The sequence below is a fragment of the Corythoichthys intestinalis genome, chromosome 6 (assembly GCF_030265065.1).
Source record: "Corythoichthys intestinalis isolate RoL2023-P3 chromosome 6, ASM3026506v1, whole genome shotgun sequence".
Classification (NCBI taxonomy): domain Eukaryota; kingdom Metazoa; phylum Chordata; class Actinopteri; order Syngnathiformes; family Syngnathidae; genus Corythoichthys; species Corythoichthys intestinalis.
Window position 1 is genome coordinate 17148550 of NC_080400.1, and position 27367 is coordinate 17175916.

The 27367-nt window shown below is 40.7% G+C and overlaps 1 protein-coding gene across 1 annotated transcript; it reads right to left on the reverse strand.

Moving 5' to 3' along the window:
- Positions 1 to 1916: 1916 nt before the first annotated feature.
- Positions 1917 to 27039, reverse strand: LOC130918059 (nucleotidyltransferase MB21D2). Its single transcript, XM_057839931.1, has 3 exons — positions 26663 to 27039; positions 22646 to 23028; positions 1917 to 11540 (listed from the first exon to the last, which is right to left on the reverse strand). Exons 1-3 carry the CDS (start codon positions 26910 to 26912, stop codon positions 10659 to 10661), a joined length of 1515 nt encoding a protein of 504 aa, XP_057695914.1. The 5' UTR covers positions 26913 to 27039; the 3' UTR covers positions 1917 to 10658.
- Between the last annotated feature and the right edge of the window lie 328 nt (positions 27040 to 27367).

The following is a 27367-nucleotide window of genomic DNA, read 5'->3' on the forward strand; positions in this document are numbered from 1 at the left end:
AGCATCTTTAAGATACAGTGGTACCGTGATTTAGTAACTTAACTCAAGACAATTGCATGAGTCAATATGATCTGAGTCACAATTAAGTCCCGAGTCTTACCAGTTAGCTTGACGATTCTCCAGTTATTGTCTCACGAGTCAAGTCCAGGTGAGTTTAGAGTTACTACCTCACAAGTCAAATCGAGTCTCGGACCCCTTCAGCTCAAGCGAATCAAGTCCGAGTCTGCGTTTTTTTTTTTTCTTCAAGTCCGAGGCGACTTGCAAGTCATCAAATTTGTGACTCGAGCCCAATTATCTGCTTAACTGATTCCCAAATCCTTTTAACTGGTCGTCAATGATCATGACACTCAGCCAATGAGTTAATCACTTGTAGGGCAAGTGGCTATTTTGGTCATTCAAAAAAAACGTTTTCGGTTATGTAGGCCACACTTGTACTACACCAAATATTAACTCATTCAAATCCATTGATGGTGATAGATGTCCAATCCATTTCGAACGGGAGGGACGGCCCCCCATTCTAAACATTCTGCCCAGTCAAACTCAAAGCTTTCCTGTCCTCCCCTTTGGTTGTCAATGTATGTCAATGGCAGTGAATGAGTTAATATTGTGAGCTATATGAACCAAAAAGTCTCAATTATACTCTATAAAAAATAAAATTATTAATCATTATTTTTTAATAGATAAATACAATTATACATGAATAAAAAGTTAATAAAAACATTAAAATATATTAAACTCTTGGGTTATGGCCCTCCAAAACACTCTTAAAGCGAAAGTTCAGGATTTTTGACGGTCGGCTTAATCGAGTTAGCAGGGGTTTAGTTAGTTGGTGGAGTTGATTTCAACAAATTCCATTTCGTTTGCAAGTTATTGACTATTATGGACAATTTTTTTAGATGCGTAATACGACCCCAATAAAGAGGAGTGCTTCGGTCACGCGTTCGAGGAAGGTGGAAAGTCGGACTTATCCCGCTCGAAGGGGACCAGTTGCAACCTTAAAGCATTCCAAGCGAATGTAAACAGCAAAGATGGCTGATTGTTTTTTATTTTGGCCTTCAAAAGACATCCTGACTTTTCATAATCGATCAAATAGTGGAGGCGTAATGATATTTTTCCAGATCAGAAGTTGGAAACTGACTTCCCACTTTCCTCGAATGCAGCATCAGTCTGCTGAGTTAACTGACGGCCGGCAACATGGCGAAATGTGCATTGAGAGGCTTTGGAAACCTACAGAAGAAACGGGCAATTTCCACCAATTCCCTATGAAGAACGAGGAAAAATATAAACTGGTAACTTGCTGGTGGCTACGACATAAAAAAAAAATCAGGGGTGGAAAAAAAACCCGATGCGATATCACTCCGCCCTGCTTCTTTGCAGAGCTTCTCGATTACAAATGTTGCTGTTCATACTGCAATTATTGACATGCAATCAGGGGTTAATTTGTGCCGGATCCTGCCAGAACAAGATCCGGCACCTCTTGATTTTGGCCTCCCTGTGTTCCAGGACTTATTTGGGCAGATCTGGTACCTCTCGTCCATAGAAAATACTAATACCGTATTGGCCCGGATATAAGACGGCCCTGATTATAAGACGAACCCCTCTTTTTCAAGACTCAAGTTTGAAAAAAAAGACTTTTTGAACACCAAATTAATTTTTATACAGAAAATAATTGCAGTACATCTGAAACAAATGATTATAACAATATATTTGAGAGAAAAAACATGTTATTTTGCCTCATTCAAATCTTAATACCTGAACATTTAAATATGTAAGCTAAAGTGCAATCACATTCGTAAATGAATGGCTTCTGGTTTTTGAAATGTAAATAAACCAATCTATTGTAATAAAAAAAACAAGATTGCAATAACTGCATTAACCATCATAGTGAAGTCTAACTGTAACTGTAGTCTTGAAACAAATCTGAATAAGGAAAAACATTGCAATAAAATAATGCAAACTGGTTAAACTTGAGTGTAGCTGAGATCTATCATGACAGAGCATAGCTTCAATGATATCTGGCGCCATCTGATCTGTCATGACAAAACATCGCTTCAATGATATCTGGCGCCATCTAGCATCTAGTGCAGACATGTCCAAAGTCCGGCCCGGGGGCCAAATGCGGCCCGCGGTCAAATTTCATCAGGCCCCCTGCCTCTGTCATAAAATCAATAACGTCTGGCCGGCACACAGACTTAATAAATTGGTCAGCAGTACTGCTACCAGGGGTGGCATGGCTCAGTGGTAGAGTAGTTGTCCCCCAAAACCAGAGGTTGTGGGTTCGATTCTCCGTCCTGATGAACTCGTCTAAGTGTGCTTGAGCAAGATACTGAACCACACGTTGCTCCTGGTGCTGCGTCACCAGTAGGTAGATGGCGAGATAGTGTAAAGCGCTTTGAGCGCCATGAAAGGTGGAAAAGCGCTATATAAGTATAACACCATTTACCAGCATATGAAGTAGCTTACACACTAAATGCTGCTCCTCATTTACCCACTACCCCGTGTGACCCTTCCAATTTCCTAAAATGGCGATAGTCAACAAAAGACAGTTGACTGTGTTGGCCAACGCTTCAAGGATAGGTGGAAATTGGACTATTTCTTCACCAAAATACGCAATAAATGTGTCCGCCTCTTTTGCAAAGAGACAGTCACCTTTTTTAAAGAGTTCACTGAGAGGCGATATTACCAAGCAAGACACGCTGACATGTACGACAAGATTACAGGGAAGATACGTTGCGAGAAATTGAAGCAACCTGAAGCTAGTTTAATTCCACAGTAGAATTGCGCAAGAGCCCGAGAGTCAAAAGAGAACGCCACAGAGGCTAGTTGCGAGATTGTTGAAATTATTCATTTAAAAAAATAATGAAGCAAATGTGACGCACAGAATGGCTTGCTAAAATTTGCTTGAATATATTGTTCTGTCAGCCAAGGTCAGCCCCCCACATTTTTACTACACCAAATCTGGCCCCCTTTACAAAAAGTTTGGACACCCCTGATCTAGTGTCTAGACCGCGAATATAAGACAACCCCCTCTTTTTCAGCCTTACTTCAACGCAAAAAACACCGTCTTAAATTCGGGCCAATACCGTAATATAAAAACGTTTTGTTTTTGTTTTTTTTAATGTAGAAAGTAAAATTATAATAATATGTGTAAATTCATTTACAGAACAAATCCCAAGAATTGCATGTTTTTTTTTAAAATAAAAATTTAACGTCATTTGAAAGAGTCGGAGATTTGTTGATGCACTGAAAAGCTGGACCAGCAAATTACGACCCCTGACAAAAAAAGAACTTGGAAATTTGTGGCATCTGGGGAGCAAGCAGCCAGGATCAAATGGTATTTTAACATGCCAAAAAGCATTTACTGTCTTTTTTCAAAAAGAAGGATGATGGTTCAAAACAGTCAGAAAAGCAACAACTGGCGATGAGGGCAGCTGCAGCGATCAGGCTAACGGGCGGGACCGAGTGCAGCAGGAGGCTAGCGCAGCAGCAGCTAGTCAGGTTCACGGACAGCCAGCCAAGCCGGGGCAGGAGGCTTCTACCGTGGCAGCAGCTGGTCAGGTTCAGCGCCACCCGGAGTGGGGGGCAGCTACAGTGCCAGCTGTCAGCCAGGATGACCCCCAACAGTCGGAGCAACAGGCCAGTACCCTTATGGGAAATTGGGGTTTGGGCTGCACAATTTGTAAGGCGGTGGGAACTTTGGAGCCAGAGAAGATATCGGGGATGAAACTCGCAAAAGAATGGTTTTGTGTTATTTATTACCGTATTGGCCCGAATATAAGACGGTGTTTTTTGCATTGAAATAAGATTGAAAAAGAGGGGGTCGTCTTATATTCGCGGTCTAGACATTATACCCATTCAAGACGCTAGATGACGCCAGATATCATTGAAGCGATGTTCTGTTATGACAGATCTCAGCTCCTCTCCCCATTCACGACGCTAGATGGCACCAGATATCATTGAAGCGATGGTCTGTCATGACGGATCTCAGCCACGAGTTTAACCAGTTATTTTATTGCAATATTTTTCCTTACTCACATTTGTTAAGACTACAGTTACAGTTTGACTTCACTGTAATGGTTAATGCAGTTATTGCAATGTTGTTGTTTTATCACAATAGATTGGTTTATCTACATTTCAAAAACCAGAAGCCATTCATTTACGAATGTGATTGCACTTTAGTTTACATATTTAAATGTTTAGATATTAAGATTTGAATGAGGCATAAAAACATGCTTTTTCTCTCAAATATATTGTTATAATCATTTGTTTCAGATGTACTGTGATTATTTTCTGTATAAAAATTAATTTTCAAACTTGATTCTAGAAAAAGAGGGGGTCGTCTTATAATCAGGGCCGTCTTATATTCGGGCCAATATGGTATAATCTCAGATTTTTTTATGTTTTACAAATTAGACCTGTTGAGAAACTAATTGCTGACTGTGTACTGTAAGTCCCACCTGTGGTTCTGTGCTGTGCAGAGTATAGCTAAATAATTGTGAATTGTTGTCATAACATTTATAACATGGATATTACCTGAAATTGAGGCTTGTAAGTCCCAAAGCATGGCAACTGGGCATTTGCGTCGTGTTTTCAGCGTACGTTCCGGGACCTGTGCCCGTCTCGTCATCCCTGTGCTGCCATATGTACTTTGCGTTCCGGCACCTTATGGTTTACAAATTAAGCACTGCGTGCAATGGTAAGTTTTAATAACTTTATCCTGAAAACAAAGCCAACACTATTGATTGCATAGGTCATCGATGATTTTCACGTGTGCATATGTTGTTTTTTATTGGCATGCTATGCTTGAAGGCCAAAATAAATAACAACTTGTGGCGATCAGCCATCTTTGCTGTTTACATTCGCTTGGAATGCTTTAAGGTCGCAACTGGTACCCTCCGAGCGGGATAAGGCCAACTTCCCACCTTCCTCGAACGCAGCGTGAGAACGCGTGACCGAAGCACTCATCTTTATTGGGATCATATTACGCATTTTAAAAAAAATTCCTGCAGAATGAAATGAATTACGGCAGTTTGGTGTGACATTGTTTTGGCCACATGGGTGTTTTGAAACAATGATCTGTGTTTTGAATTTGTTTGACTAAGTTGGATCTGTATCGTTTTTTTATTAGCATGCTATGATGGTGCCATTGACTCGCGCTAGCGTAGCCACTCCGGAGCCCTTAACTAACAAATAACTTGCAAACAAACGAAATGGAATTTGTTGAAATCAACTCCACCAACTAACTAAACCCCTGCTAACTCGAAGATTAAGTCTAATGTCAAAAGTCCTGAACTTCTGCTATAAATTGATAAATTATAAATAACAATAGCAAAAACTTTTTCAAAATCCCCTTGTTTTTAATAATTAAAAAAAAAAAAAACTTTATATAGAACATTTGCCATTTAACATTTATTGAAGCTATTAAAAAAAAAGAATACTGTTTTTTCTTATCTTTACTCTTCAATTTAAAAATGTAAAATAAAAAATATTTTTTTAAAGTATAAAAATAATCAAGACATTTAGTATTAACTCATTGCCTGGCCTGCTGAAAATGTTGACAGTTCAGGAGTGTGGCTGCGTTGGTGCTTTTTACATTCAGTGCAAAACTTCAACTGGATGCTAACAAGTAGTCGTGAAATCGCTGGGTTTTTGCGACTATTAAAACGTGTGTACCCTCTAGGAAAATTCACATTTTGAACTAAGACGCATGTTGACAATCGTACAGTGAAAAAAGTTTCGAGGTGACAATCCGGCTGCTTTTCCAACGTGGAATACGTGAGTTGAAAACATAGCATCTGAGATCACATTCACGCATTGTGGATTCAAAATAACATTCAGTTTGTAACAATCAATACAAGATTAAGCTTTGAAAACCAGTGTCTCACACTACAAGAAAAACACACTTGGAATTACTTGAACTGTTCTTTTTCTCATTCCGAAAAGTAAGACAAAATCCTACTTCTGTGATCAACGAATTAAGTTTTTTTTAGGTGCACACTGTGAAGCAAAAGACCCCCCACAAGGTGAAGCCACACTGAAGAAAAAAATATCACGGATTGTGAGAAAAATACCCTACAAGAGCAAAATCGGCAGGCATTTAAATCTTTTCTGGTAGTTTTTCTGTGTTTTCAGTGTGGCCATAGTACTCTGTGTTACTCTTCTGATTTTGTGAGTGAGTGATGGTGTCTTTTACCGCCATACGTTGACGTGGTGAACACTCAGAAGATAGGCTTTAGTTCTCGGCTGACTGGTTTGCCGTCATTCCTCAGGTTGATTTTTTTTTTTTTTTTCAGTTAAATTCTTCCAGGTAGATGTTTCCAGGTGGGTTTTGCTAGAACAGTGGTTCTCAAACATTTTACAGCAAGTACAACCGTAAAAAAATGCTCAGCTCTTCGATTGCTACCCTCATTTGTCACAATTAATTTTGACTGCGAGAGTTTGGAATGATCATCTTTCAGCGTCAATAGCAGTGAAGTGTGAGCATCCGCTGTTAGTCCTCCCAATTCAAATGAATTGGAGGTCAATGGCAGCCAAATTACTAAAATATGTTAGAGTAATAAGCAAAATGTTCTGAAAAAAAGCCAGCGGTATTAGTTAATTTTATAATCAACAATCTGAGCATTAAAACTACATTATGATTTTAAAAAAGAACTTCAAACTAACTAAAGTAGTGCTGCAACGATTAATCAATTAAATTTTGCTGCTTCGAGTATTCGTTTAAGTGGCGTTGTAATGGTTTATTTTGAAAGTGTTTGCCTGTACTTTTATCATTTGGGTGGATACTCTGCCTTCTAGTCTTCCTCATTTCACATGGCTAAATCCAAGTGCTCCCTGTTAAGACCAACATAAGCTATGTATTTGTTTGAGCTAATGTTTTTTTAATGCATTCATTATTTTGTCTAAAGGTATTTTTAGCCTATTTTTGAGGGAATATGCGTCTGAACCATTTAAGAGCATTGTAAAAAAGTTAGCAAAAGTCCGCTAGTTTAAATGCTATCAAATTCTATGTAAGTTAGCAAATTGTTCTTTTGTTGTACATAGATCCTCATTTATTTATTTTTTATACCGTTTTAGGCTCAGCTCAGGTAATTTAATTTTTATCCGAGTACTCGATTATTCGAACTAATGGTTCATTGATTAATCGACTACTAAAATAATCGATAGCTGCAGCCCTAAACTACAGCATAACCTAAAAGTATCATCAGGCCAGAAGATATGATAAGCACACCCGAAGAGCGCCAAAGCCCTTAACTGGCATAACAACGGACATACAGTGCTGGCCAAAAGTACTGGCACCCCTGAAATTCTTTCAGATAATGCTCAATTTCTCCCAGAAAATGATTGCAATTACAAATGCTTTGGTAGTAATAGCTTCATTGATTTTGCCTGCAATGAAATAACACTAAAATAACAAATATTTTACTACCAATGCATATATTCAGTACGACATGGCAAAATTTGTCCATAATGGTCAAAACTGTCTACTTCACCTTCATTGTTGCACCTCCCGAACGATATTTTATGCCACTGGATTTAGTCCGGCTTTTTTCATTTCCCTGCTTCTGCTTCATAGAATGTAAACAAACCAGGATGCGTAACAGCTAGCCGACATGCAAACCCGAACCGAGTGACGTCTCAAAGTCTTATTTTTGCTTTTCGAAGCAAAAAATCACTCAAAACTACTCCGGAACATGTCACACAGCGGCGGGGTTGTCGATTGTCTCTGCCGATCGGCAACCCGCCTGGCGGCGAGCAAGTTACAGCTCGTCGTTTCACTGCATCGGGCAGGAAAGCTTGTTTGCGGGGATGCAACTGGAGAATGACCGCCGGACAAACCGGTCGGAGGAGTGCGTAGCTGCCACATGGTCAAAACTAATATGGCGTAAATTAATGCTTAACTATACGGCGAAGACGTATACAGTGAGAGAGCGGCGTGCAGTTGTTGTGCAGCTGCCATGGCAGGATGTGTCTGAGGAGAACTTTTCTACATGTCCGTCCATGATCAAACGTAAGTAAATATTCCTTTCTTTAAAGAAAGTTTGTAGTGTGTACTTTGTAATTTCTGTATTCGCGGCCATTTTTTAACACAAAGTTGAAATTTCTGATAACGTGGAAAATTTGACAGAACAACAGGCACACGAAGAGGGCAATAAGCCGAGTATAGTGCTCTCCTGGCGGGCACGTGAAGGACCGAGGAGGGGTGTGCGACAAACCGCCGGTCGTCGGCCGAGTGGCATTCTCGGTGGACAAGGAGCATTGTCAGCCACAAAGTGTAAGCCACCTCTGTATTAAAACGTGTGCCATGATCCCAGTATTTAACATAATACAAAACACGATGTTTACTCACTTCCTCGTCCTTGTCGCACACTTGTTTTGGCCGATCTCGGGGTGAACGGGAACTTTTTCAAACCCTAAAAGCCTCACACGCCTCGCCCTTGTGCAGCTACAAAACCCTGCAGCCGTTTGGCTGGCGTGATGCGAAAAATAACCAAATTAGTTCAGCTGAATCCGCAGTCCATCTGCATGCTATAAACCAATGATGTATTGTGAGATGCTGACCCGGGTGATGTCACATTTGCATTCGTCCTCAACTCGAGGCTGGAGCCGGAAGTTACTTATTTTCATGGCGCGGGATTCAGAAATTGAATTTTTTTAAAAACAGTCGCTTCCACACACATCCAAGCGGTCCATTTCATTCAGGAGCATAAAATACCGCGTGAAATCTGAAATAAACATACTTTTTGGTGTCATACGCACTTTAAGCTAAATTTGGGAGTTTTGAGCTTCTTTCGCTTCTGTTTACAGTGCAGTCAATTTTTTGCTTGTTTTTTTCCATTAATTAGGTTAGTAGCTTCTTTACAGTACCTTTTCTGGATATGCTATTTTTTTAGATAGGAACTTTTTGTTTTTCTTGACTTTTTTGCCAAAATCATCAATATTAAAACAATAAAAGGCTTGAACTACTTCAGTTGTGTGTAATGAATCTAAAATATATGAAAGTCTAATGTTTATCAGTACATTACAGAAAATAATGAGCTTTATCACAATATGCAAATTTTTTAGAAGGACTAGTACTTCATGCTAGAGCTGAAACGAATACTCGAGCAACTCGAGTAACTCGAGTTTAAAAACTGATCCGAGTAATTTTATTCACCTCGAGTATTCGTTATTTTGACAGCTCTAAGCATCACGTTTTGCTCGGACTACTTTTAATGCGGGACAACGCGCTGATGTTACGTGCGTAGAGGAAAAAGCAAAACAACAACAACAACAAAACTTACTGCAGCAGACAGCCGCTACACACGACGCCGACGTTGCTAAATACTTGCCCGCACGATGCTAGTTGGTAGCAGGTAGCGTCTGATGCGTCTCGTAGAGATCACATGTATGTTGAACTAGATGCGCAATGACAGACTCGGCCGTGTCTGGGCAGCGTTAGTAAACCGCCGCCATCTTAAAGCAGTAGTGCGCTAAGCGCTAATAAAGAGCGCTAAGCGCTAATAAATAAGATTAACGTTACTGTCACAAGCTCACGTAACGTTAGCCCTGCGGAGGGCCAGGTTTCTATTAATTATGACCACTGTCGATGCGTGGCTAACGTGTCTTACATACAGGCTTTAATATAACATAGCGTTGTGGAGTGATGAGGGTGTAAAATAAAAACTCAATAATGCTATCTGTCAATTTTAGCTCAGTAGTCATAGATAAAACACCAAGTAGCACTGGTCCCTAATGTGCTCCAATACAGCCTGTATCATACATTTATTTTGAACACTGCAAAAACTCAAAATCCTATCCGGACTTACAGTTTAGACTAACTTAAAACTTAACTAGAACTTAAAAATGGCTTGACACAAATAGAAATTCAATTGAAACACGTAGGAAAAAAATCCTAACTTTTAAGTGATGTGTGTTATCAAGCGTAACGGCATTTTTAGGTAAGATATATATATATGTATATATATATATATATTTTAATAAGATCTAAAAGTTTTTTGAGGGAAAGCAGTGAATTAGTCTTTTTTTATTCCAGTTATATCTGAGATGCAATTGTTGGCTGTTTTCAACAATATACATCGAAAATAACGACATTGATTGACTGAAAATGGTTCAAGATTAGATGAAATGTCTTGTTTTCTCATGTATATTTATAATTGCTCTTCACCTAAAAATATATGTTTTATCCGATTACTCGATTAATCGATAGAATTTTCAGTCGATTACTCGATTACTAAAATATTTGATAGCTGCAGCCCTACTTCATGCACTCCTGTGGATTAAAAAAATGTAGTTAGGACACGTCATTGGCAATCTTCGCTTACCACTAGAGGGAGCCAAGATAATTTTGGTGGTACTTGTACCGCGCTTTGAGAACCACTGCTCTACAAAGACTCCTTGATAATCAAACTTATTTTCTCCAGGTCAGTCAAAAGTGGGGGATTTCATTAGGTGACTTTGTAGAAGTTTGTTTGAACGATGAGCAGACATCCAGATGGATTTCTCCGGCTGGATTCCACCTGGGGGATTCCTCCGAATGGCTTTCTGGATGTCAGTCTGAAGGCCTCCAGTAGGTAAGAACACAGTGAGGAAGGAGAACTAAGAATGCTAGGACATAAACTCCTGATAGACGGCGTGGGAGAGGAAGATAAAAACCGTGATTAGAAGAACTTATCGTCGATGCGGAAGTGCGGCCGGGTGACGTCGTCCGGGTTTATGAAGACTGAAATAGACTTCCCGGGATTCTCGGTGACCAGCTGCTGGAGCTTCTTGGCCAGACGGTCGTCCGGCTGGTTTTCCCCACCGGCGTCCGACTGCGGCGACGGCAGATTGCCGGTGCTGCCGCGCCACTGCAACTCCACCGTCAGCCTGTTGGCGGCCTTGGCGTGCTCGATGGTGGTGCGCAGGTGCTCGGCCGGGTCGGAGCGCACCGAAGACAGCTTGCGGGCGTGGAGCACGGCGGCGTCATCCGACAGATTCTCCAACATGTTGCACTGCGGGATGAAGTAGTTGGGGCAGGTTTTGTTGACCAGGCAGTGCTGTAGGTCGTCGATGAGGCCTAGAAGGAAATGGGCGGAGAAGTCGTCCTGCGCCAGGTAGTTGGCGGGCAAGCGGTCGCATGCCCACAGCATGACGCTGCGCAGGTGGTAAGGACTGACCGCCTTGGGGCGCGACAGCAGCTTGACGATGATAGCCTTGCACGCCTGGTAGGCCTGCATGAGGCCGGGCGAGATGCACTTCTTTAACTGCACCTCGCTGCGGGCGAACGACAGCCGCCACTCGTTCTCCCGTCTGCCCTTGTGCGAGCAGGCGGGGACCAGGTAGAAACCGCTGATTACCTCCTCCTCGGTGATTTTGCCGTCCCAGAAGTGATTCTCCATCAACCAGCTCTGCGCCACGGCAGGCCAGCCCTTGAAGGATACGACAGGCACTACGTCGTAGAGCATGCGGCTGCTGCCCACACCCAGAATGACTGACACTACTGTGCCGTTGCGCTCCACCTTCTCCACGCGAGGAACACCCCTTTGGGGCTTCTTCTGCACCTGGATGGAGGGAAGCATAGCCGTAAGCCTGTCGCAATATGCAATAATTCCATTTATCGCACGGTAGTAAATAAAAATGAAGGCGGTAATTTATCCGCCGCGATTTATCGCCTCGCGTGCACACGGCAGACGTGCTGTTAAAGGTTCGGCTACTTATTACAAACTGCACAAAATGCATCTTCGTTCCGGGTAGAGACGTCCCGATCGATCGGGTCCGATCAAGTCATTTTCAAAGTATTGGAATTGGCAAAAAAATATCGGACATGCCTTTTTTAATATATATATTAGGGCTGTCAAAATTATCGCGTTAACGGGCGTTAATTTTTTTTTTGTTTTTAATTAATCACGTTAAAATATTTGACGCAATTAACGCATGCAATGAATGACCCGCTGGCATATTGCCTCAAACATTACAATGAGGCCGTTTATGGACATTAAGAGTGAAGAGAATGCCACCGGCCGCTTGGGGGCAGCGCCGTTCCATACTCATGTCTTCTAAACGTGGGAGAATTAGTAGTTGTGAGACGTTTATGCTGTATTCACAATGCAATGCAAATTGCTATTTGTGCTCCACACATATTTCGGTAAGTTTTCTTTCTTTTAGTGACAATTATATGTCTCTTGCTTTTTTTGGGTAAGATATGTACAGATACAATGGGTTTTCCCATTGGCAGTGTATCAAATACTTCCCACTGTATATGTTATACAGTAAAGGCGAGTGGACACAGGCATTTTGGACGGCGCCGTTTATTGGTATAAGCTTCTCCTTCACAACAAACATAAGTATCGTTTAGTGAAAGCCCAACAAAAATAATATTCCTATCTCTCAAAAAAAAAAAAAAATGTTCACGGAAAGAAAAGCACTTCAGTCTATAGCAGTGCTTCTCAATTATTTTCTGTTACGCCCCCCCAAGGAAGACGTAAATGTTTCGCGCCCCCCCCCCAACTCTCTGCCGCCACTGTAAATAGTATCATTCGTCTATATTACTATTATAAGTACGCCTCAGCCTAACATTGTGTCCTTTTTTTTCTATTAAAGAAAAAAAGTAACATAGATCAACTTATAATAAAGTATAACTTTTTTAACATTGTGTTGCTTGTAACAGAAAAGACTTAATGCGCATCAATTTGCCTGAAGTTAAAAAAAAAAAAAAAAAAAAAAGTCACATCCAAACTGTAAAAATACACTCAAGGTACATTTTTGACCATTTGAAACTGAAAAATAAAATGTAATAAAATCAGTAAATAATAACAAATTCAAATTGATTAGAAACATTTCCTCTTCAGGACAACATGCCAAAAAATTTGACCGAAAAAAAAACAAAACTGAATAGAAGGGGGGAAAAAGGTCTCTGGACAGAAGGAAAGTTTTTATTTTCGCTGATTCACCACAGTGCTCACTGGTTTACTGATATAACACTGACAAAGCGGGATGATTGTGACAATTGGCAATATTCGGCACATTTTCGCTGAAAAACAATCAAGCGGCTTGTCAATGAGATTGAGGTCTAATGTCTTTAAGTGGCGTCTTAACTGATTTGGCTTCTCCGCTATAATCATTTTTAGACTCAGTAAACAGTGGTCTTTCCTCATGTCCCACTATATTAAAAGTCAAAGGCAAACGGCCCGAAAAAAGCGCATTCTCGGCGGCCGAGGGAGAACCGTAGGTGAGGGCGGTGGTCGTGACGATCCCAAGCCGAAAACGGCACTTCTCGGCCGGACACGTGAGAAAGACAGTGGGTCGCTGCGTGAGTCCAGCTCTGCATGAGTCTCTTCCGTGTGCTCTTGCTTACTTCAAAAATACTGCACGCACTTTGAAAATGAGAGCGCCACTGCCACCCACGGAGTGGATGTGCAAGTACACTTTATTCTAGTACGGCAAAAAAAAAAAAAAAAAAAAGCATGTTCCCCGAGGTCACTCGCGCCCCCCCTGGCATCGCTCTGCGCCCCCCTGGGGGGGCGCGCCCCACCATTTGAGAAGTACTGGTCTATAGTAATGTGGCCCTATTCTGACACACAGTTAAACAACAATGCAAAATGAACTGGCATTCCATATCAAAATAGCTATGCAAAATACACGTAAAACTTTTCACTCTATTTTTATTATTATTTTTTTTATTCTTCTTATGATTATATTAACTCTACTTTTGATTGAAAATTTTACAAATTTTATTAAAACGAAAGCACGAAGAGGGGTTTTAATATAAAATTACTATAACTTGTAACTATAACATTTATCGTTTAAGAACTACAAGTCTTTTTATCCGTGGATCACTTTAACAGAAAGAATGTTAATAATGCCATTTGTGGATTTGTTGTTACAATAAACAAATACAGTACTGATGTACAGTATGTTGTATGTATATATCCGTCGTGTGTCTTATCTTTCCATTCCAACAATAAATTACATAAAAATATGGCATATTTTAGGATGGTTTGAATTGCGATTAATTGAGATTAATTACGATTAATTAATTTTTAAGCTGTAATTAACTCGACTATAAATTTTTATCGTCTGACAGCCCTAATACATATATAATTTTTAATTAAATCGTTTTCTAACTGTATTTAACGTTACAGACAAAATGTCTTAGACTCATCCAGAGTAGTTTTGGCTTAAATTAGGGCTATCAAATTTATTGCGTTAACGGTGGTAATTCATTTTTTTTAATCAATCACGTTAAATAATTAATGCATGCGCTGCACGACCCACTCACGCATTGTCGCGTTCAATCTATAAAAACGCTGTTTTACCTATAGATAGTGCTAAAAGGCAGCGTTTAATGAGTAGAGAGAATTTTGACAGCCTTTGGAGACATGTTTTATGTGGCTGAAGCCTTACAATACATCTCTCAGCAATTAAAATTAATGTTGGAGGCAATGTGGGGAAGAAAGGTACTAGTTGATCATTTTCTTAACACCCTATGTTCTTTCCCAACGCAGAGAAGATATATCAATTGGTGCCCCTACGCACAGTCACGGTTGCACTTCCCATCATGCATTTTGGCAGAAGTTAAATGGCTGCAGTATCATTTACTGAAAGCTCAACAAATTCACTAGATGGCAATATTTAGACACAATATACAAAGTCACATTTATCCTTTAAGAATTACAAGTCTTTCTATCCGTGGATCCCTCTCACAGAAAGAATGGTAATAATGTAAATGCCATCTTGAGGATTTATTGTCATAATAAACAAATACAGTACTTATGTACTGTATGTTGAATGTATATATTCGTCCGAGTTTTGTTCATTTTTTTCTTAATGCATTGCCAAAATGTATATGATCGGGAAAAATTATCGGGAATGATTGGAATTGAATCGGGAGCAAAAAAAAGCAATCGGATCGGGAAATATCGGGATCGGCAGATACTCAAACTAAAACGATCGGGATCGGATCGGGAGCAAAAAAACATGATCGGAACAACCCTAGTTCCGGGTTCGGACAGGGTCCGGCAAAAAATAGCGCCTGAGCCAATCAGTTCCCATTAAATCCTATTGTTCAACGTACGGAGCCCGCCGGACGGTTTAGGCTATTTTCTATTTTTGCCGGAGATGCATCGGTCAAAATGGGCTAACCCAGGCTGGAGTCAACAGCCCAGTTGCTTATTCACTGTTTAACCAGCGAACATGGACCAAGAACGCTCCATCACGGAGGTGGAAAGTTACAAAGTGATTTATGATGCAGCAGATCATCATTATAAGGACAACATTAAAGAGTATGCCATGCCCTGGGAAAATGTTAATATTCCATCATTTATCCATAAACGCATGCCTTTTGTATTCATATCATGCCACTTCGTGTAATTACACACAAGAAAATGAGAGAAATTTGGCTCGATTGTCAAGCTAAAACGACCGGCGCCAGAGATCTGGCAGATTGTGTGCGTGACGTCACTACAAGTGAAGAGAGTGCCAACGGCCACTAGGGGAGCAGTGCCTGTCTGCATCAATTCCTTCTGGTGAAGGGAGAATTAAGGGTGTTTTGAGCTGTTTATGCTGATGCATTGTGTTCGTCCTGCACATATTCTAGGTTCCCTCATGAAGAAACACCCCTCGTTGTCAATAAAAGAGAATTCAGAATTGACAGTGAGGGGTGTTTCTTCAACAAGAAAATGGCTCAGTGCTTTAATACTGAATGGCGGCGATGATGGCAGACAATTTCGTTTCTAGTTTCAGCGACGAATCCGACGTAGAAGGACGTAACGAATGTTCATCTAATGGTGACGAGGAGGGTTACGAAGCTTTAATCGGTGTTTTAGGTTACCAATTTGAGCCCAAACGAACGCCAATGCAGCGTAATGAAACGGTCATTGAGGGGAGCAATGACACTGATGAAACATCGGCAGCAGATCGTGTGGGAAACACCAATGATTTGTTTTGCATTTCTTTTTGTGAAGCTGATACACCGTGACCGCAAAATAAAGTAATGCATAGAATAATTATCATTTATTGCGCTATCATAGCTTTTCGCTCTGCCAACAGACACAAATATGAATGAGATCAGAAGATTTGTTCTATATATTTTATGAGTGATAATTTATACATGTGTCCAGTCCTTTATCCAATGCGTGACATTTTTTTGGCTGCTACCCTCCTTTGCTTAGCCTTAGCCTCCTTTGCCAGTTATCGTCCTCTTTCTTGATATCTCGGGACATTTAGGTGACTGCGCGTGTACGGTAGGCACCTCATCTCCTTTGAGCAGCAATCTTTTAGCAAAACCCGAATTCACTTGTCCATAGTTTGAGAAGCTTTCAGGTGGAAAATGCGCACCACAGAAAACCGTGCTGGAGGCTCTGTCTAGAAAATTAGCCCTCTTTGCACGGACGAACTTTACCCATTGTCTGTGTAGTCCAGCTTTTTTTTCGCGTTCGGGAACTCGTGGATACTATATTCCGATAAATAGCTATTTGTACACCACATAGCACAGCAGTTTGGACCATTTTAGTGATGTTTTGGTAAAACAAACCCGAACACTACTCTCTCGTCGATAAAAAACAATGGCACCTGGCTCCGCCTCGACTTTCATTCACTTGTCGTGACGTCCCCGCCCCATTCGGCTGTTTCCGAAAAATTCTTTCGGAAATGTTCGTCATTTTTGATCTATTTTCGATAATTGCTCATTAATGTGATTGATTTTTTTGTTAACTTTATCAATATTTGTTATCTTGGCACATAATGGTTCTATTGATGTCTCACACCCCCTTTGCCGTTTCATACCCTTTAAAAAGGAAGCTGTATGGTGTCCTATTATGTGTGTTTTTCTGGCAATGATATCAAACGCACGACGTGCTGACAACTTTGTTTTTTATTAACACACGGCGCTAACAACACTTCCTCAAACTGTGGCTGTCGGCAGGCTGTGTCTGTCACTGCCACGTCACATGAACAAAACAACATCACCGTTGCATGCGCTTCAGGGTGCCTCGGAAAACACCCAATCAGAATATTACACATGGAACGCCATAGCAGAAGCTGTGAGGGGAAAAGTTTTCATTTGCCCAAATCAGGGGTGTCCAAACTTTTTGCAAAGGGGGCCAGATTTGGTGTGGTAAAAATGTGGGGGGCCGACTTTGGTTGATGTCCTTTACGTAGAACAAGATATTTAAGCAAATTTTAGCAAGCCATTCTGTGTGTCACATTCGCTTTATTATTTTTTAAAATTAATTTTATTATTAAAAATCTCGCAAGGCGTTCTTTCGATTCTCGGATTCTTGCGAAATACTGCTGGTGTGGAATTAAACTAGCTTCATGTTGCTTTAATTTCTCGCTACGTATCTTCCCTGTAATCTTGTCGGACATGTCAGCGTCTCTTGTCTGGTAATATTGCCTCACATTGAACTCTTTGAAAACAGCGACTGTCTCTTTGCAAATGAGGCAGACACAGTTGTTGCGTATTTTAGTGAAGAAATAGTCCGATTTCCACTTATCCCTGAAGCGTCGGCCGTCGCAGTCAACTTTCTTTTTTGTGTTGATTGTCACCATTTTAGAAAATTGGGAGTTAAGGGTCACATGGGGTACTGTTGCTTAGAGTGCTGCTGCCTTTTAGTAGGTAAATAGAGGAGCAGCATTTAGTGTGTAAGCTACTTCATATGATGGTAGCAGTACTGCTGACCAATTTATTAAGTCTGTGTGCGGGGCAGACGTTATTGATTTTATGACACAGGCTGGGGGCCGGATGAAATTTGAACAGGGGCCGCATTTGGCCCCCGGGCCGGACGTTGGACATGTCTAGCCTAAATGCTTAAGTTATGAGTGCAATTTTATTTTTTTCTTGAAAAAGACATTTTATTTATTCTGTGTTTCTGTGCGGTATTAATATTGTTGTCTTTTACTTAAAAGAGGCATGGTCTTGTTTTTAGTTGTGATTTCTAAAGTATTTTTGAATTCAAGAGGAAACATTTATCGCGTTTAAATGGGTCGACTTGCTCTTTTAATACATACTGTATTCTCACTGTGTTATTGTAAATTGGTTTAAAAAAAAAAAAAAAAATTAAATGAGGGGGTGGCAATAATATTGTATATCGCAATAATTTATGAGATAAATTATCGCACACTAAAATTTGTTATCGCGACAGGTCTAGTTGAAAGTTGGTGTGGAATTTTTTTTTTTAATCCGCTTGAAATCCGGCTTGAATTGAAATCATGGATTTATTGAATTTAGTTTGTCATCAATTGAATTTAGTTTGTCAACAAGGGACCTCGCTTCGGAGCTGTAGCCTATAGTGGAGATCGCGAGTTTCCAGATAAGGCTAAGCCTACTCCATAATGAAATACTGTAATTGTTTGCTAGCTAGTGTTTGCTCCACTTTTAGCTTACATTTAATCAGTACAGCACACAAACCCTGAGCAATCTCTCCATACTAAAACAGTTGTATACTGTAATGTAAACTGTAGTATAGTTAAAACATTTATTCTAAGTCGTTCATTATGGTATTTGCTTTGAGAATATAATATACATTCACCAGCCACTTTACTAGGTACACCGTGCTTGTAACGGGTTGGACCCCCTTTTGCCTTCAGAACTGCCTCAATTCTTAGTGGCATAGATTCAACAAGGTGCTGGAAGCATTCCTCAGAGAGTTTGGTCCATATTGACATGATGGCATCACACAGTTGGTGCAGATTTGTCGGCTGCACATCCATGATGCGAATCTCCCGTTCCACCACATCCCAAAGATGCTCTATTGGATTGAGATCTGGTGACTGTGGAGGCCATTTGAGTACAGTGAACTCATTGTTATGTTCAAGAAACCGGTCTGAGATGATTCCAGCTTTATGACATGGCGCATTATCCTGCTGAAAGTAGCCATCAGAAGTTGGGTACATTGTGGTCATAAAGGGATGGACATGGTCAGCAACAATACTCAGGTAGGCTGTGGCGTTCCAACGATGCTCAATTGGTACCAAGGGGCCCAAAGAGTGCCAAGAAAATATTCCCCACACCATTAGACAACCACCACCAGCCTGAACCGTTGATACAAGGCAGGATGGATCCATGCTTTCACGTTGTTGACGCCAAATTCTGACCCTACCATCCGAATGTCGCAGCAGAAATCGAGACTCATCAGACCAGGCAACGTTTTTCCAATCTTCTATTGTCCAATTTCGATGAGCTTGTGCAAATTGTAGCCTCAGTTTCCTGTTCTTCGCTGAAAGGAGTGGTGCCCGGCGTGGTCTTCTGCGGCTGTAGCCCATCTGCCTCAAAGTTCGACGTACTGTGTGTTCAGAGATGCTCTTCTGCCTACCTTGTTTGTAACGGGTGGTTATTTGAGTTACTGTTGCCTTTCTATCAGCTCGAACCAGTCTGGCCATTCTCCTCTGACCTCTGGCATCAACGAGGCATTTCCGCCCACAGAACTGCCGCTGACTGGATATTTTTTCCATAAACCCTAGAGATGGTTGTGCGTGAAAATCCCAGTAGATCAGCAGTTTCTGAAACTCAGACCAGCCCTTCTGGCACCAACAACCATGCAACGTTCAAAGTCACTCAAATCACCAACTGTGTGATGCCATTATGTCAATTGGACCAAACTCTCTGAGGAATGCTTCCAGTACCTTGTTGAATCTATGCCAAGAAGAATTGAGGCAGTTCTGAAGGCAAAAAGGGGTCCAACCCGTTACTAGCATGGTGTACCTAATAAAGTGACCGGTGAGTGTATATTTAATACAAATATATTTAGTAGAGCTGAAACGAGTACTCGAGCAATTCGAGTAACTCGAGTTTAAAAACTGATCCGAGTAATTTTATTCACTTCGAGTAATCGTTTATTTTGACAGCTCTAAGCATCACGTTTTGCTCGGACTACTTTTAATGCGGGACAACGCGCTGTCACGTGCGGAGAGGAAGAAGGAAAAAAAAAAAAAACTTACTGCAGCCGACAGCCGCCACAAACGACGCCGACGTTGCTAAATACCAGCCCGCACAATGCTACGTTGGTAACAGGTACCGTCTGGTGAGTCTCATAGAGATCACATGTATGTTGAAGTAGATGCACAATGACAGACTCAGCCGCGTCTGGGCAGCGTTAGTAAACAGCCGCCATCTTAAAGCAGTAGAGCCCTAAGCGCTAATAAAGAGCGCTAAGCGCTAATAAATAAGATTAACGTTACTGTCGCTACTAGCTCACGTAACGTTAGCCCTGCGGAGGGCTAGGTTTCAATTAATTATGACCACTGTCGATGCGTGGCTAACGTGTCTTACATACAGGCTTTAACATAACATAGAATTGTGGAGTGATGAGGGTGTAAAATAAAAACTTAATCATGCTAACTATCAATTTTAGCTCAGTAGTCATTGCTGGATAAAACACCAAGTAGCACTGGTCCCTAATGTGCTCCAATACAGCCTGTATCATACATTTATTTTGAACACTGCAAAAACTCAATTGAAACACGTGGGAAAAAAATCCTAACTTTTAAGTGACGTGTGTTATCAAGCGTAATGGCATTTTTAGGTAATATATATATATATTTTTTTTTAATAAGATCTAAGTTTTTTGAGTGAAAGCAGTGAATTAGTCTTTTTTTTAATTCTAGTTACATCTGAGATGCAATTGTTGGCTGTTTTCAACAATATACATCGAAAATAAAGACATTGATTGACTGAAAATGGTTCAAGATTAGATGAAATGTCTTGTTTTCTCATGTATATTTATAATTGCTCTTCACCTAAAAATATATTTGTTTTATCCGATTACTCGATTAATCGATAGAATTTTCAGTCGATTACTTGATTACTAAAATATTCGATAGCTGCAGCCCTAATATTTAGATTGTAAAAGATGGCCTTCAGTACATTTCTTATAGATGATATCAGTCTATTAATTATTGCTCTATATGCTGTATGTTTACATAAATATATTTTCATCTTAAATTAATGCAGAAAATGCCCAAATTAGTGTGTAAAGACTCACCAGAATGCAGGAAATTACGTAGTTGATACTCTAAATGTGTGTGTGTGTGTGTGGGGGGGGGGGGGGGGGGGGGGGGGGGGGGGGGTCCCGGCACTGGTGGTGGGGCCCAAAGTGATATCTTTTAATGGGTCCCTGACAGCGCCCCTGTCAACCGGAAAAACATCTAGCATCTAACATATCCATTGTTAGTGTAGGCCAGGCATGTCCAAAGTCCGTTCCGGGGGCCAAATACGGCATGTGGACAAATTTCATCAGGCCCCCAACCTCTGTCATAAAATCAATAACGTCTGGCCCACACAGAGACTTAATAAATTGGTCAGCAGTACTGCTACCAGCATATGAAGTAGCTTACACACTAAATGCTGCTCCTCATTTACCACTAAAAGGCAGCAGCACTCTAAGCAACATTACCCCGTGTGACCTTTTACTCCCAATTTTCTAAAATGGCGACAATCAACAAAAAAAAAAAAAAAAAAAAAAAATGACTGCGACGGCTGACGCTTCAAGGATAGGTGGAAATTGGAGTATTTCTTCAATAAAATATGCAACAACTGTGTCTGCCTCATTTGCAAAGAGACAGTCGCTGCTTTTAAAGAGTTTAATGTGAGGCAATATTACCAAACAAGACACGCTGACATGTACGACAAGATTACAGGGAAGATACGTAGCGATAAATTGAAGCAACTTGAAGCTAGTTTCATTTCACAGCAGCAGTATTTCGCAAGAGCCTGAGATTCGAAAGAGTACGCCACAAAGGCTAGTTGCGAGATTGTTGAAATTATTAATTAAAAAAAATAATAAAGCAAATGTGACACACACAATGGCTTGCTAAAATTTGCTTAAATATATTGTTCTACGTAAAGGACGTCAGCCAAGGTCGGCCCCCCACATTTTTACCACACCAAAAATGACCCTCTTTGCAAAAAGTTTGGACACCCCTGGTGTAGGCGTTCAATGTATTTGTATTTCTTGCTGTTGTCTGTGTTTTCTTTCTTTTCTTGTGTTTCTTTTCTTTTCTTCTGTTCCCCCATAACCTTTTCCTGTTCGCTGCTTTGTCTGAATAAACAAGGTATTTTGAATGATCACAATGGGAGTATGTCATACTCTCAATGTGATACATTAAAACTGTTCAGACCAACCGGACACTTAGACTTCCATTCTCTGTGTCAAACAACTGAACAGGACAGTTCAACAAAATAATAAATATTTAAAAAAATAACGTTTGGTTATTTATTCAGGTTAGTTGTAAATAATTTATTTGGTTCTATAAGACAGGCTTGTGATTTGTTTATTTGATTTCGTGAAACTAGTCCATGACGTCACGTTTGACATCGTACTATATAACGCAGAAGTGGAGCTGTGGTCGCGAGTTAGCGCTAAGGCAGGAAGGAGGAAGCTTAGAGCCAGAATAGTTTTTGACTTCTCTCTCTCTCTTCCTATTTGGATTAACATCTCTCTATCTATCGTTACTCCTTTGTTTGTATTTTTGGATGACTAACTGTGGGTTACCTTTTGTTGGATTAAACGAATGAACTGAGAACGAGCGGAGTGAGACCTTTTCTTGGCCGCTGTCCAGCAGTGCGCGAGGGGGACGGAGCGAGGAGATAGTCGGACTCTAAGGGCTTTTTGTGTTTTGCAATCTAAAGTCATGTTTTTTAGTGTTATGCCACAATAAAACAACCACAGACCTCCAGCAGCACCAGCGACACCGCCTGGTAGAACCAGTCGGCCACCAGCGTCGGCGAAAAGAAGTAGTTTGCAGCTCCGCTGATGTGCTCCACCACCGTACAGCAATCTTTCCACTTGCTGATGGTGCCCTCATCGAAGAGACGCAGGCTGAGCCAGGAGTGTCCTAGCGCTGAGTGCCTCATGTCCAACGTGACTGGTTGGTTGCGGTCGTGCAGCTTTAGCGCCGGCACCAGCAGCGTGAAGTCCATGTCGTAGTCCGCTCCGCGAGCGTACACGCTCAGCTCGTCTGGGTCCATGTCCACCACGCCTTCGCGTACGCCGCCCGACAGGAGAAGGTACTCGTTGGCCACTGGCAGCTTCTGGTCCAACTTCTGAACCATTCCTGGAACAATTGTGAGAAATGTAAGAGAAGTGCTTCGGATAAAACATCATCTCCGTCAACAATACACCAAAACGAAATACAGTAACTCATTACAAAGAAGACAGCTAAATTATTAATGCATGCTGATCCCTGCATGTGCTAATCCATATTGACCACTGTTTTTTTGGGCAGCCGTTTTTTTAAGCCCTTACCGACCAAATTTAGCACGAAAACGGCATTTGTTCATAGATAAGGCGCACTAGACTACAAACCACAGCTGTCCTCACTGTATTATGGGATTAAGGGTGTTACGGTACATGTATTTGTTTTGAACCGTTTCGGTACGTGGTGCTTGGTTCGGAACGGAGGCGTACCGAACGAGTTTCTGACGTAATGTAACCCTTACTTTTCGAGGCTGTGAGTCGATCGGGTTACAGTTTCTTTGTGTAGATTATATCTACTCCGTCTTCTCTACTATAATGAGGACCAACATGGTAGGACAGTACAACCCAGAAACGTCAACGGCGCGACACCATGGCCGCCGCGACAACGCAGTGAAACGCGGGCGTTAAAGTCAATCAGCCAATGCACACCAGTCGCAGTGTGCCCGCATGTTAGACGCGTCCCAGAAACGGCTCAACACGACGCACGCAAAAGGAACGGCAGAGTTTATTATTTGACGTGAGACGCGACCCTCCTGCGTCAATACTACTACCGGTAGCTAGGATCAGGCAGACTGGAGTCACTCATGTAGGTGGATCCGGTCGATTTTCAAACTAATATGCACTTGTAACCCACTTTTTCAGTCCATCCATCCAGATCTCTTGAGTGGTAGATCGGGGCACAGTTGACTTGTCTTTGTTGATTTACTGCTGTCTTCTCTGCTAATAACCAACACGGCCTCGTGTTCAATACAAAACCCTCCTACCACAACAAAACGAGTAGGAACTAATATTCACATAGGAACTAAAGTTATACAACATAAAATATACAATATAAATGAATACTACATCACATTTGTAAAATGTAAACACATAATGAAATAGATAATAGCCCATTTAAATAAAATAAATTGAAATGAGCTAAAACATCTGTAATTAAATAATAAGAATAATACACAGATCCTGCTTACTAGGGGTGTAACGGTACACAAAAATCTCGGTTCGGTACGTACCTCGGTTTTGAGGTCACGGTTCGGTTCATTTTCGATACAGTAAGAAAACAAAATGCAAAATATAAATGTGCTAGTTGTTTACAACACACTTTTGCGCTTTCAAAAATGGGAACAGTAGCCTATACAAAGCTTGAATTCTGCTCAAAAAGTGGCGGGTATTGAAAGATAATAATCCAACAACAATTTGCCTTTCAGACCCCGCGTATTGGTCAGCTTTCTTTCTAAAAGAAAGAGGAAAAAAGAAGTCCTGTGCTAAAGAGAAAAGCAATCCTAATGACAAAGATTTTAACATGTATTTTACAAATGAAATGCCTCACTGATTTTTTTATGAACGTTTTCAAAAGCTGTTTTGGTGGATTTTCTCAAGTTAAAGCGCCACACAGAAATTAATAAATTTAATTGTGTAAGCAGGATCTGTGTATTATTTTTATCATTTAATTACAGGTGTTTTAGCTCATTTCAATTTATTTGATCTAAATGGGCTATTATTTATTTTATTATGTGTTTGTATTTTACAAATGTGATGTAATATTCATTTATATTGTATATTTTATGTTGTATAACTTTAGTTCCTATGTGGTTATGATTGCATATTGGTTTGAAAATCGACCGGATCCACCGTATTTTTACACGAGTGACTTCCGGTCAGCTAGCTAGTAGTGTTGACGCAGGAGCGCCGCGTCTCGCGTCAAATAATAAACTCTACCGTTTTTTTTTCGCATGCATCGCGTTGAGCCGCTTCTGGGACGCGTCTAACATGCGGGCACACTGCGACTGGTGTGCATTGGCTGATTGACTTTAACGCCCGCGTTTCACTGCGTTCTCGCGGCGGCCACATTGTCGTGACGTTGACGTTTCTAGGTTATACTGTCCCTACCATGTTGGTCCTCATTATAGTTGAGAAGACGGAGTAAATATAATCTACACAAAGAAACTGTAACCCGATCGACTCACAGCCTCGAAAAGTAAGGGTTATATTACGTCAGAAACTCGTTCGGTACGCGTCCGTTCCGAACCGACCACCAAGTACCGAAACGGTTCAATACGAATACATGTACCGTTACACCCTTCCTGCTTACACAATTAAATTTATTAATTTCTGTGTGGCGCTTTAACTTAAGAAAATCCACCAATAAAGCTTTTGAAAACCGTTTATAAGAAAAAAAATGATTCATTGAGGCATTTTATTTGTAAAATACATGTTAAAATCTTTGTCATTGGGATTGCTTTTCTCTTTAGCACAGGACTTCTTTTTTCTTCTTTCTTTCAGAAAGAAAGCTGACCAATACGCGGGGTCTGAGGGGCAAATTGTTGTTGGATTATCTTGAAATATCAGCTACTTTTTGAGCAGAATTCTAGCATTGTATAGGCTAATGGTCCTATTGTTGAAAGCACAAAGGTGTGTAATAAACAACTAGCACATTTATATTTTGCATTTTGTTTTCTTACTGTACCGAAAATGAACCGAACCATGACCTCAAAACCGAGGTATGTACCGAACCGAGATTTTTGTGTACCGTTACACCTCTAAGGGATATGGTGTCGTGCCAAATTAGTTACGCCAGTCAAAAATTGTATCCCCTGGGCGGAGCCATATGAGGGTAGATTTGTGTCTTCATTATTCGATCAAAAAAAAAAAAAAAAAGTTGCTTCAATCAAAATATATTTTTCCTTTCCAATGAAAAAAAGTCACTTCAATAAAAAATGTGTTTGAATGCAAAAATAAATTTGAAACTAAAAAAATGCATTTGAAAGCTATTTTTATTTGATTTTTAAATTTTTTTTATTTAAGTCATTTTTTTTAATTGAAGCAGCTTTTTTGATTGACATGTGTGTCTTTATTATTCAATCAAAAAAATAAGTTGCTTCATACAAAAAAATATATTTTCAAAAGAAAAATCAATCAAAAAAGTTTTTGAAAGCGAAAAAATATTTGAGACTCAAAAATTTGCATTTGGACACTTAATTTTTCATTTAGAGAAAGGTTTCTTTGATTTTAGCAATCCTTTTTGTGTTTGGGCCATATTATGGGTAGGAAATTTGTGTCTTAATCATTCAATCCCCCAAAAAGTTGCTTCAATAAAAAAAAAAAAAAAAAATTTAAAAAATCAATCAAAGAAAAAAATCAATTGAAAAATAAAATTGCCCTCCTCCATTTTTTTTAAAAATAATATGCAAAGCAAATGACAGTCTAAGATGCTAGTCACATGATCTGTTCGTAAAATAATTTTGACTACTTATAAAAATATTGTGTTTTATTTTGTTCGTTTCATTCATTTTGTTGTTTTCTTGCTGTACAACTTTTATAAAAATAGGAAAGGCAATTGCATGCAATGACACTAACCCCCCCCCCCCCCCCCCTTAAACTCCGCTTATGCTCTCTACCACCAGGCTTTGCAAGTTTTCTGGGGGAAACACTGGTTGTATCGCGTATTTATGTTTCTTCTCCAGATAGTGTATGTGTGTTTGTGTGCACCCCACCCAGCATGGAGAAGATGAAATCCTTGGCCGTGTGGATCTCCAGGGCCCGCTGGTCATCGTACTCGCGTTGGTCGTGCTTGCTGAACTCCTGGATGAGGCGGTTCAGGTCCTCCATGCGGGCCGCCGACCTGAAGTCCAACTCGGGCCCGCCGCCACCGTGGGGCACCCTGCCGGCGGCGGCAGCCATGGTGGGGCTGTTCCCGAGGCTTCCCACCGAGCCGGCCCGACTGGAGAGAGCGGGGGCGGCCATGGTTTCTCCTCCACGGGGGTTTCGGCGGTGCTTCACGCTGTGATGCTGCCCGGGATGATGAGCAGAAACGGGCGTAGACTAACTGAACCGACACCAGGGGACAGCATCAACAAGCTCAGCCACAATGGCTAACACGATAACCGGAAAAAAAAGTGTTGCACTTCCGTTTACATTAAAATAAAGTCACGAGTGGAGTCGATAGCGTGTCAAGTGTATAAAAAGAACGAAAGAAAAATTGCTTTTTATCAGACAAGTTATAATAAAAAGTAAAATTTATATTAATATGACGTAAACGTCCAATAAATTTCACAGAACGAACGCCGAGATGATTTTACTGTGAAGGTTTTGGCAGATGTGACAATCCGCTGTTTGTCGAACGCTACCTTCACTCTTTTATATTTTGTTATTATAGCGGTTCATACTTTATCCTCTAGATGTCGCTCTAGTTATTGCTG